The sequence below is a fragment of the Glycine max genome, chromosome 14 (genome assembly GCF_000004515.6).
Source record: "Glycine max cultivar Williams 82 chromosome 14, Glycine_max_v4.0, whole genome shotgun sequence".
In the NCBI taxonomy this organism is placed as follows: domain Eukaryota; kingdom Viridiplantae; phylum Streptophyta; class Magnoliopsida; order Fabales; family Fabaceae; genus Glycine; species Glycine max.
The window spans coordinates 43,225,860-43,237,582 of NC_038250.2; the positions used below are offsets into that span (position 1 = coordinate 43,225,860).

Sequence of the window (11,723 nt, forward strand, 5' to 3'; positions counted from 1 at the left end):
ATCAATTACGCAAAGCTTTTATGTGAAAGGATGTGACTCTTCACATTTGAATTTGAATTTCAACGTTCAAAGGCACTGGTAATCGATTACGAAAACATTGTAATCGATTACAGCTTTTTGAAATCAATTGGAACGTTGTAAATTCAATTTGAAAACTTTTTCAAAAACAATTTTGCTACTGGTAATCAATTACAACAATATGGTAATCGATTACCAGAGAGTAAAAACTCTTTGGTAAACATGTTTTGAGAAAAATCATGTGTGATCGAGGCCGTACCCGAATCAAATAAACATTAAAATGTAGTAACTAGGAAGTGATCCTAGGTCGTTTCCCAACGAGCAGTGACAAGCCAAATGTTCATAATATACTTGCAGTAACAGTAACAGTAACGATGGGGGGGGTTGTTTGCTTTTGTAAATTAAACAGCGAATATATGTGAATTAGAAAATATCAGAATTAAAACACGTTGCTTCCCCTTGATTCACAAGCAAGTCTCTTATCCTAGGTTACGAGAGTTTATCCTTTATCAGTTTAACCACTTAATCCAACCCTAAATTAAATTACTAAGCGAAATTCAACATAAGGCATTCATTATGTGATTAAGCATCACATACACCAATTACTCATAAACGATCATTAAGCATGAACGTAAATTAAGCGCAGAGACAATTAATCAAGCACTAAGCATGCATGAATTAAAAGCAACAAATTCAAAGTAATTAGTGAAGAGGAAAAACTAAACAGAATTTAACAGTAATAATAGAACCTCAAAGAGAACTGTGCTTGATCCTCAAGGGAAAACAACGCTGCGGACTTAGCCTTCCATTAATCAAATAGAGAATGAAATTTTATTGATAAAACTAAAAGTCTGAACTGGAATTGTAAAAAAACGAAAATAAAAGAGAAAGAGAAGAGAGACTAAAACTAAAAACGAAAAATAGAAGAGAGAGAGGAGAGAGAGAGTCTCCCGCGAGGGAGAGAGGGGGGCTCTAAACTAGAACCTTGGTGCTGTTATATAGTTTTTTTTCAGCCCCAAAGCTTACAAATATGTTTTAAATCCAAGCCCATAAGTAAAATCAAATCAAATCTAGATAAGATAAGATAAGATAAGATCTAGATGAAATAATATCTAGATGAGATCAAATCTAAATAATATCTAGATAAGATAAGATTTAATTTTATAGAATAAATTAGTCTGCCATCTTCAAGTCCAAGCCCAATTCTAGATTCAAGCCCAATGCTAGATTCAAGCCCAATGCTTCATTAATTCCTGAAATTAGATTAAAAACATCAAATTAGCTGAATGGGCCCAAATAATAAAACTGCATAATTAATTGACAATTAAGACCAATCAATAATTAAAATGGTGCAAAAAGGGTTTAGAAAATAGAAGAAAATGATGGCACATCAAAACCCCCCATACTTAGCCTTTTGCACTCCTGGGCAAAATGAAACAAAGAACAAAATCCAAGGATATCAGAGGGAGACAAACAAAAACATTCACATATTTCTCAATGAACATCAAGGAATAAAAGGAATGGGTAACATCTAACATAAGGAGATCCAAAAAGTCAAGACATTCATGAAAATCATCCAAGCAACCCAATCATGGCAAAATAGTTAATCAGCTCAAGAATGAAAAGTGATAAAGCCTCACAAGATATACACTCTATCTCTCAAGTGTCTAGGCTACTATTTACCCTCAAAGCACCCATGAAAGCAAACACCACATAAACTTGGCAAGATTCTAAAATTGACAATCAACCCATAAACACAAGCACATGAGGATCAAAAGGTCTTTTAAGGTTGTAATGGGGCCAAGGACAAGGTATGGAGAAATATGGAATAAGTGGCTAAATCCCAAAGGAATAGAGGAGCAAAGGGGAATAAGTGCATATTAAGAAAAAAAAATAAGAAAATAAAAAGAAGTAAAGATAAAAATTAAACATGAAGAGTAGAACCAAGAGTTTCATCATTCTTGTGCCATTAAAGATCTTATTCACTCAACTTTATTGCTTTTTTTTTTTTTCTTTTTGTTTTTTTTTTCGAATTTTTTTTTTTTTTTTTGCCTTTGAGAAACAACATTTCATTCAGCATGTCCAACATTTAACCAATATACAATGTACATCAAGTATGGCCCAAAATACATCATGAAGCATAGTCAACAAAACAAGTTATCCAATGAAACAAAAACCCCCCACACTTATTCCCAAAACAATTCCAAAGCTCCAAAATTCCTTAAGGATATGGTAATATCATGGTTTTTCACTTAAGGCTTGTAGTGAGCTTCAAAACAAGGAAAGGGAAACAAGGCTCAAAAGGGCTATCAAAGGAATTAATTCAAGGTAAGTCCATTTGGCTAGAAGCTTATAAGAACAAAATTGCCTTAATCATTTCCAAATATGCATGTGAATTAGGACGCATCAACAAGAATCAAGCCAAGGCTATTGTGCAAGCAATCAATGGGGCAAAACACACCAAATGATTATAATGATGGATGGCTCAAATTCTCACAAAGGTAAAATCATCACTTTCAAATTGAGCTTTTAAAACTATCATGACATGTAGAGAAGAATCAAGGATTTCAAGTCACAAAATGTCAAGAACTTTTATTTTCAAAACAATTACCCATTTCTTGAACATATCCTATAATTCAAAGAAAAACATGCAAAGTCGTACGTGCACACAAAATTGACCCAAAATATTAAACTGAAAATCTGACGAAACTAACAACATTAACAAATTAACACAACTAACAAAAAACAAAACTAGCAAAACCAAAGAACACTCCCCCCCCCCCCCCATACTTAAACAACACATTGTCCTCAATGTAGCACAATTAAAAGATTAAAAACAATTAAATCATCAAAGAGAATCGGACAAGTGTAATAAAAGCAAAGAAGGAGATAGGAAAAGAAAAACTCCCTAAGTCATGGTGGAGGAAGAGTAGGGTGGAGTAAGGAAGTCTCTTCCACCACTACGTCCACTAAAGAAGGGTTCGTGAGGAATGGCTTAAGTCGATGTCTGTTGACCTTGAAGCTCTTGTTTGTGGAGTCGCTTTTGATCTCAACACTCATGAGTCCAAGCCTAGAATTATACAATAACACTTTTTGCCCAACCACAAAGTCTTTTTTAACTATCATGCTATCATGGAACTTCTTGGTCTTTTCTTTGTAGAACTTGGCATTCTCGTAGGCGTCTAGGCGGATTTCATCTAACTCACTCAGTTGCAACTTCCTTTCCTCGCCAGCTTGATCCATAGAGAAGTTGCAAGTCTTCACTGCCCAGTATGCTTTGTGCTCAATTTCCACTGGAAGATGACATGCCTTTCCAAAGACAACCCGATAAGGAGACATTCCTATGGGTGCTTTGTAGGCAGTCCGATGTGCCCAGAGAGCATCATCAAGCCTGGTACTCCAATCTTTCCTGCTTGGCTACACAATCTTCACAGCAAAACACCCAAGACTGAAACAGGGACTTTGTTTGTATTTAGATTAATGCAAACCCAATTTAAAAGCAAGAGATAAGAATTTAAAATAGAAGATAGAAGATAAGGTAAAGAAAAGATAAGATATTTAAAGATAAAATTAGAAGATAAAAGAAAAGATAAGATATTTAAAGATAAAATTCGAAGATAAAAGATTGAAAGATCAAAATAGAAGATAAAGATAATAGATAAGATAAGATAAAAAATTTAAAGATAAGATATGATAAAATATTTAAATTGCGATAAAGATAACTACTTCTAAGAAATTCAAATAAATAAGATCTAAATCTACTAAATCTAAATACTTACTCCTAAAACCCAACAGTAAAAAAAAAAAGGAATAACTACTTCTAAGGAAGACCGACAATGAAAATAAGGACTAAAATCTATATATTAAAATCGCTAAAACCTGACAAGTCTAATTAGCCTAGATATATGGATTCTGGATTTGTCTGTTATCAATACCAGTGAACTAATCAACACTAACACACATACTAACACAATACTAACAATTAAACATAAAACACGAAAGGATTAAACACACAACAATAGCTAACTATTATGAACCTTTGGACACTGCTCCCCGGCAACGGCGCCAAATTTGATCGAGGCCGTACCCGAATCAAATAAACATTAAAATGTAGTAACTAGGAAGTGATCCTAGGTCGTTTCCCAACGAGCAGTGACAAGCCAAATGTTCATAATATACTTGCAGTAACAGTAACAGTAACGATGGGGGGGTTGTTTGCTTTTGTAAATTAAACAGCGAATATATGTGAATTAGAAAATATCAGAATTAAAACACGTTGCTTCCCCTTGATTCACAAGCAAGTCTCTTATCCTAGGTTACGAGAGTTTATCCTTTATCAGTTTAACCACTTAATCCAACCCTAAATTAAATTACTAAGCGAAATTCAACATAAGGCATTCATTATGTGATTAAGCATCACATACACCAATTACTCATAAACGATCATTAAGCATGAACGTAAATTAAGCGCAGAGACAATTAATCAAGCACTAAGCATGCATGAATTAAAAGCAACAAATTCAAAGTAATTAGTGAAGAGGAAAAACTAAACAGAATTTAACAGTAATAATAGAACCTCAAAGAGAACTGTGCTTGATCCTCAAGGGAAAACAACGCTGCGGACTTAGCCTTCCATTAATCAAATAGAGAATGAAATTTTATTGATAAAAATAAAAGTCTGAACTGGAATTGTAAAAAAACGAAAATAAAAGAGAAAGAGAAGAGAGACTAAAACTAAAAACGAAAAATAGAAGAGAGAGAGGAGAGAGAGAGAGTCTCCCGCGAGGGAGAGAGGGGGGCTCTAAACTAGAACCTTGGTGCTGTTATATAGTTTTTTTTCAGCCCCAAAGCTTACAAATATGTTTTAAATCCAAGCCCATAAGTAAAATCAAATCAAATCTAGATAAGATAAGATAAGATCTAGATGAAATAATATCTAGATGAGATCAAATCTAAATAATATCTAGATAAGATAAGATTTAATTTTATAGAATAAATTAGTCTGCCCTCTTCAAGTCCAAGCCCAATTCTAGATTCAAGCCCAATGCTAGATTCAAGCCCAATGCTTCATTAATTCCTGAAATTAGATTAAAAACATCAAATTAGCTGAATGGGCCCAAATAATAAAACTGCCTAATTAATTGACAATTAAGACCAATCAATAATTAAAATGGTGCAAAAAGGGTTTAGAAAATAGAAGAAAATGATGGCACATCAATGTGCTATTCAATTTTTGAGAAAAACTTTTCATACTTATCTTGATTAAGCCTTTTCTTGATTCTTGAATCATGAGTCTTGAATCTTGATCTTGATTCTTGAGATCTTGAACCTTGAATCTTGATTCTTGACTCTAAACTTTCTTCTTGAGTCTTGAATTCTTCTTGATTTACTTGAGTTGTTCTTTGATTGATCTTTGATTCACTTGAGTTGTTCTTTGATTGATCTTTGATTCACTTGAGTTGTTCTTTGATTGATCTTTGAGCTTTTTGTCATCACCTTTGTCATCATCTTTTGTTTTCATCATTGTTATCATCAAAACACCTTTGAATCACCTTTGATTCACCATGAAGCTTTGCTTCTACACAATTAAGATCAAGTCTCCATTTTAGACATCTTTATTGATGTCAAAAATGGATTCATCTAGGACCTCACAATGGAAGAGTACTTGTTGGAGGTAGTGATTGAAGTTGGACTCATGAGCTTTGTAAACATCATTATATGCTTTATGCTCAATCTGAAGCTTTTCTTCCATTTCAAATTTGAATTGTCTTTGGCCAAAGTGATATTGGCTTGAAGAGCTGAGTCATAGGAGCTTTTAGCCTTCTCCAAGTCGACCTTCAACTTATTAGTATTTGAAAAGCCTTGAAGGTGTTGAGCAATTACCTCCACCCTCGACTGGAAGGCCCAGAAATGCGACTAGTAGGTCGCATCATGTTCTTGTTTAAGCATGTGACGGTCATGCTCCAAAATAAGGTTCAGATCAACAAGATAGTTCAGAGCAAACTCCTTGATAAAGAATCCTTGATTTTCCATGGCCGAAAGGGACGACAGGGGGTTTGGCCGAAGGGAACTCCAACATTTGTTGCTTCATCCTTTTCAACTCTTTATGCCTAGGATCTTTATGGTTGAAAGGTTCAACCGAGCCACTCTTATGATCATAGTTCTGCTTCTTACTTTTATGTTTGTCTTTTCCCTTAGGCTCCTTGGCAGTCCAGGGGTGATGTCCGCTGGAGAGTCCCTCAAACTGGTAGTTTGGTAAACAGGGGCCATGGGGAAGACATTACCGAGCAAGGCGGAATGCTGCCATGTTGGCACTAGCTTGAGCCATGATCCCTGAAAAAAGTTTTTTTAAAAAATAGTAAGTTAGCAAGTTTGAGCGAAAATTGGCATATGCACAAAGGAAAAACAACTAAACCTCAAGATCTTGAATGAGATTTGAAGAACAAAGAAGAAAAACTATTGGTCGGGTAGGGGGACGATGAGGGAGATATTTGAGGAAGGTAAGGTCTTGGAGTTCTTCATCAGTCAAATACTCCTTGGGTACTCGTCATACTGATGAGGACACTATTGTCAATAAAAAAGAAATAAAGTTTCCCTGCCGAGTCAAATAAAGGTTTCTCTTTAAAGTAACTGGTCTTGAAATTTTTGTATAAAGAGGTGAACATCCAAAAAAGAGGGCGAGATGAAATCCGTATTAGAGACACCCACAACGCCTTTTTGTGTGGCCTACAACAAAAATAATGGAGAAACATGATCGGGTTGACTTTAACATAAGTATACAAACTCAAGGCCTGGAGTGCCTATATGGCGACCCACTTATTTGGATGTAACTAAGATAGGACTACGTTCAAAACACAGAGAACACCCATGGTGAAATCATCAAAGAGCAATCTTACATGCATATCTTGAAATAGGCATTCGTACATGTAGAAAAATTCTTTTTTCTTCAACACTTTATTCATAAATACAAACTCAAGTGAAGAAGTAGCATTTGACCAAACTATCCAAAGTGTAATTGGTAGTGTTCATCTTTCGGGATGGTACTGATGGAAAGTCAACTAAGAAGATTTACGATGTTTGACTTGTCATTGTAGTGAGAAAATATAGTTCTCACTTCCCTATTGACCTATGTGTAACCTGAAAGGGTAATCGGAGGGCACACCTTCTTCTCCATCAACTCGCATTGGTGTTTTTTTTGTACCACTTCAACAAATGGGTCAAGGGAATCTGCCTCCGCCTCCATAACTTTTGGAGAAAGAAGCCTCAAAATCTTGTTGGTGGCAATAACTCCTACGTCAAGAACCTTTCCTATGTTATCGGCCACCCTCTCGAGAAGTTGATTCAAGAAGGCGGGGAAGTCATTAGAATCCCCATTGCCAGTGGAAGACGAATTCCCTTCTAGAGTGGAAGCTAAAGAAACCGTGCTCGAAGTAGACGTGTTGGGAGGACACCTCCAGCACCTCCTCATTCAAACCTTAAACCTCAGAGCCAACCTTTTTGATATCCCTCAACGAAGTCTTTGTTGAAACCATTATCAATACAATTACAAGCGTGCCTATAAAAAGAAAGATTAGAATTCAATATTCAGCTGAGAGAGGAAAAATTAAAAGCTATGTAAGGTCGAAGACGTTTCAACACCCTCTTTTATAGGAGATAGACCTCCAACGGTCCCAAACCCAACATGAATCTCTACCGTTAGATTAACAAAAATCAATAGTTAGAATGAAGGGGAGTTTTAGTTACCAACATGGGCAATTGAAGAGACGTGGTGTCAAACCAGGATCTAACAGTTGCGCCACGACCTCCTAGGAAAACACAACCGTCGCTAGGAACCAACGGGCCAAAAATTGACTACCTATTGGATGAATTCAGACGTCATAAACAGGCGATTCTAACATAAAACCCTTCTCTATCACCATAGACCAAAATGGGCGTGGGGGACATGTATACTAGATAGGACACTAAGTACTTATTCGGCCCCACAAGAGATCAAAGCAATATGCCAGATAGGTATTAGGCCAAGGTAGTCGAGTTCCTATTCGAACCTACAAGAGGAAATGACCATATTTACTAATAATCACAAGATTATGCCACCTAATCCTGCTTAAAGGACGAATTTCCTAGATGGTAATCAGGGCACACAAGCCCAAGGTCCAAGGCCCAGTAAGGTTGGTATAAAAAAGGTAGGACCCCATAGGTAAAAACCATTGTTCAGTGAATGCACATTTATTATTCGCATTTACTATTCTAGGTTGAACCTTTACTTGAGCATCGAAATACCTTTTGCAAGTACCCCATTTCGGACCACACCAATCAGACAAAGTGAAGAAGGAACATGAACAATAAGGACCCTTCAACGTATGGAGCAATATTCAATCATATTGTGACATGAGCAATGTCATTATGCAATTATCCCTTAGTCTTCAATGTCCTAAGAGAAGCTCAAGTGTAAATTACAAAAATCATTATATGTCTTAAACAAGCATCATTGAATTGATATTCCAAATTTTCAAAGATTCGCATTGATTTCGGCTTCATTCATAATATTGCTGAGCATTTTCTTTTATGCTTGCACCAAAATTTAGGCTCCATTTTTCTTCTTCTTTATGTCAATAATATTGTTCTCACAAGTTCAAACCCAACACTTATCAACTTAGTTAAAGAGCTTCTAAACAAAAAAATTAAAATTAAAGACTTGGGACTATTGAAGTATTTTTTGCTCGCTTTGTGAACATCTTAAAGTGAATTTGCTCCTAATATAAACTCTTAATTGGTAGTCTCACACTCCTTTGTTGAAGTAGAGGACTGCACAATGGCAAATGCAACTTATGAAATGACTTAGCTCTCATATCTTCTCAATGACATTGGACTACCATTTGTACACCTGTTCCATTATTTTGTGATAACCAACCTACCCTTCATATCGCTTCTAATCTAGTGTATCATGGGCATACTAAACACATTGAGATTGATTCTCATGTTATTCATGAAAAGATTATTTATGAATACATTGAGATTAATTGTCATGTTATTTATGAAAATATTGTTTATGGTCTCATTCAAACAATGAAGGTCAACTCGTAACTCAAATTTTAGATTTATTCACCAAGTCTTAAGACATAGTTAGTTTCAATGCTGGGTGTTTCAACATTACATACACCATCTTGATGGAGAGTGTTAACTACTAAATCTAGCTAGTTTTAAAAGTTAGACAAAACAAAGAGCAATTGTGTCTAATTTTTCACTTTGTAGTCCAATATATGAGATGTCCATCACATAAATCTTAATAATAAATAATAATTTCCCATAAAAGCATCATTGTTAATTTTATTTAATTGATTTCATTGATATATCCACCAATTGGAGTATTATGTATGCCCTTTTGTCATCTTCTGAATATGGAAATCAATAAGATGCTCCTTCCACATGCCCTCATCAAGATATGCCTCAAAGAAACTCACTTCCTCACTTGATGTTACAATTAAAGCAGCACTACTCCTAGTGCCATATAGACCCTGCATAGAGATAGAGATATATTGGTCAATTAATAAGTGAAAGGTCCCATGATTATAAATCAAATGTAGTGGAGAACAATTTTTAAATTTAATTTACCAGTGGAGTTTCTACTTCAACAAATATGGAACTCAAATTGAATTCCCAATCGAGAGAGCATATATGAGGTAGATGACTGTTATCGGCTTTAGTTTTGTCCTTCATTAGCTTGTGAACTACCTCCTTCACAGGTATTTCGCCTTCCCCATATTTGGCAAGTTGTTCTTTAAAACCCACTTCAAGACGCTGTGCCTGTCAAAAGGTAATGAAAATTCAGGATTTTAATGGGATAAAAGCTTCAAACAAGATAAGAATCACATTATGAAGTGACAATATTTCCTTAAATCTTTTCAAGTTAAAAACCCTACTTAATCTTAAAAATGGAAGGATTTAATCATCTACAAAATAAAAAATCAAAATTACAACTTAAAATTGAGGATTCGTGTAATTATACAAACATCTCTTAATTTTTTTAATCATTACTTTCACTCCCTTTATAGGAGTGTTAGTATAAAATTTGAGAGGATGTTAATACAATGTTTTCAAACATATGATGAGATATTAGTGAAATGTTTTGAAACTTAAAAGAAAATTAGTATAGAAAAAAAAAGAATGAAATTATGTGTAATTTGATAAAAACTCAATAGATTCATGTTAATGTAATTTACCCTAATATAAATTTACACGAACAAAAGTGTAATTAAATTTAATTTCTTCTATCAATAGGTCACTATATACATGAAGATTTCTATTTAAGACTTTAATTGACTCGGCATAAAAAGAAAAAAAAATACTATTAATCACTCAAAAATGATTTTAGTATGATTGTTAAGATAATTGTTAAAAAAATCTAATAAATTTAAATTATTTTGATAAGACATTTTAGCTCGTTTTTATCTTTTTTTTAATAGTTAAAAATTTTGTTTAATTGTTAAGTAAACAAACTTTTGTTAGTAACTTCTAAGGTTTTTTGAAATGTTACTTGAAATAGCATTTTTTAAAACATTAGCTTCCAGCTTCTAATCCTTTATAATTTATTTTATTTTTATCCTCAATATATTTATTCAATTTTCTTATTACCTTTTTTTTAATAAATAAATTATGATTTTATTTTTATGTTATTTTACACTTTTCAACTACTTCAATGATTAATTTTACTGAACACTTATAATTTAATAAACTAATTTTTCAATTTCTAACTTTTAGACCAACTGACTTTCTAGCTTTTTAACTTCCATTTAACTATTCAGTGTTAGTTTTTGTCAAGCATAACCTTATAACCTTATTATGCATGATAATTTTTTAAAATTTATTAGTTGAGAGTGTAAAATACATTTACACTATCAATGCATGTATTAACTAAGTCAAAGATAATTTAATTTATGGTGTTTTATGGAGTACTATCTTAAAAACCCAATGTAATACATTGTAATTAATTAATTATGATACTAAACACAATAGAAGGGTATATAACCTTATGCCACTTAGAGTCCAGCTTGGCGTTTGAAAGAACATGGAGGCCAGGAGAGACCTCTTTAATGGTAATTGGTTGTCCTTTGGGACTGTTGGAGATGTAAACCATGCATTTCGACGGAATATCGGCCACAATCAAGTTGAACCCATTGTAATAATGAGCTTCCATTTTTAGACTTTCTGCAAATTCTTTCGGATGCTTTCCACTCTACCATATTCAAATGGGTATCAAAACGAAAAAGAGTAAATTACTTAGACACACACCTTTTAAGATTTAATTTAATGATATGACGAAATTTAGGAAATGGTAAAACTCTTCAAATCTGAAAGGACAGGAATACTAAAATTATTTAAATTCTGAAATAAATATAATATATGTTTTTTTAACATGACTTTGACTGTTATAAATTTTTTTATTTATATTCCATTTTCAAAATTTCAAGAGAACATTAATTTTTTTTTTGTCAATTATAGCATTATCTCCATTAATTATTTTTCCATAAATTAAATAATAAAAAATTGGAAAGTTTAAAGATAAATTGATCATCTATTGACAAAAGTTTCTGCCTCTCGTCTACTCCCAAAGTAGATTACTTATTCCCAACAAAAAAAAAATGATAATACTAGTTGTGAACCAATGGTGAATTAGTGTTTAGAACATGCAATAAACATGTTATGGG

The 11,723-nt window shown here is 33.6% G+C and overlaps 1 protein-coding gene across 1 annotated transcript in view; it reads right to left on the reverse strand.

Moving 5' to 3' along the window:
• Positions 1–9,245: 9,245 nt before the first annotated feature.
• LOC100781226 (transport and Golgi organization 2 homolog) overlaps positions 9,246–11,723 on the reverse strand; it is a 6,178-nt gene continuing 3,700 nt past the window's right edge. The window contains exons 3-5 of the mRNA XM_003544736.5: positions 11,045–11,251; positions 9,631–9,822; positions 9,246–9,533 (exon numbers count right to left, since the gene is read on the reverse strand). Coding sequence (XP_003544784.1) covers positions 9,387–9,533; positions 9,631–9,822; positions 11,045–11,251 — 546 coding nt within the window. The 3' untranslated portion in view covers positions 9,246–9,386. The remainder of the gene's footprint in view (positions 9,534–9,630; positions 9,823–11,044; positions 11,252–11,723) is intronic.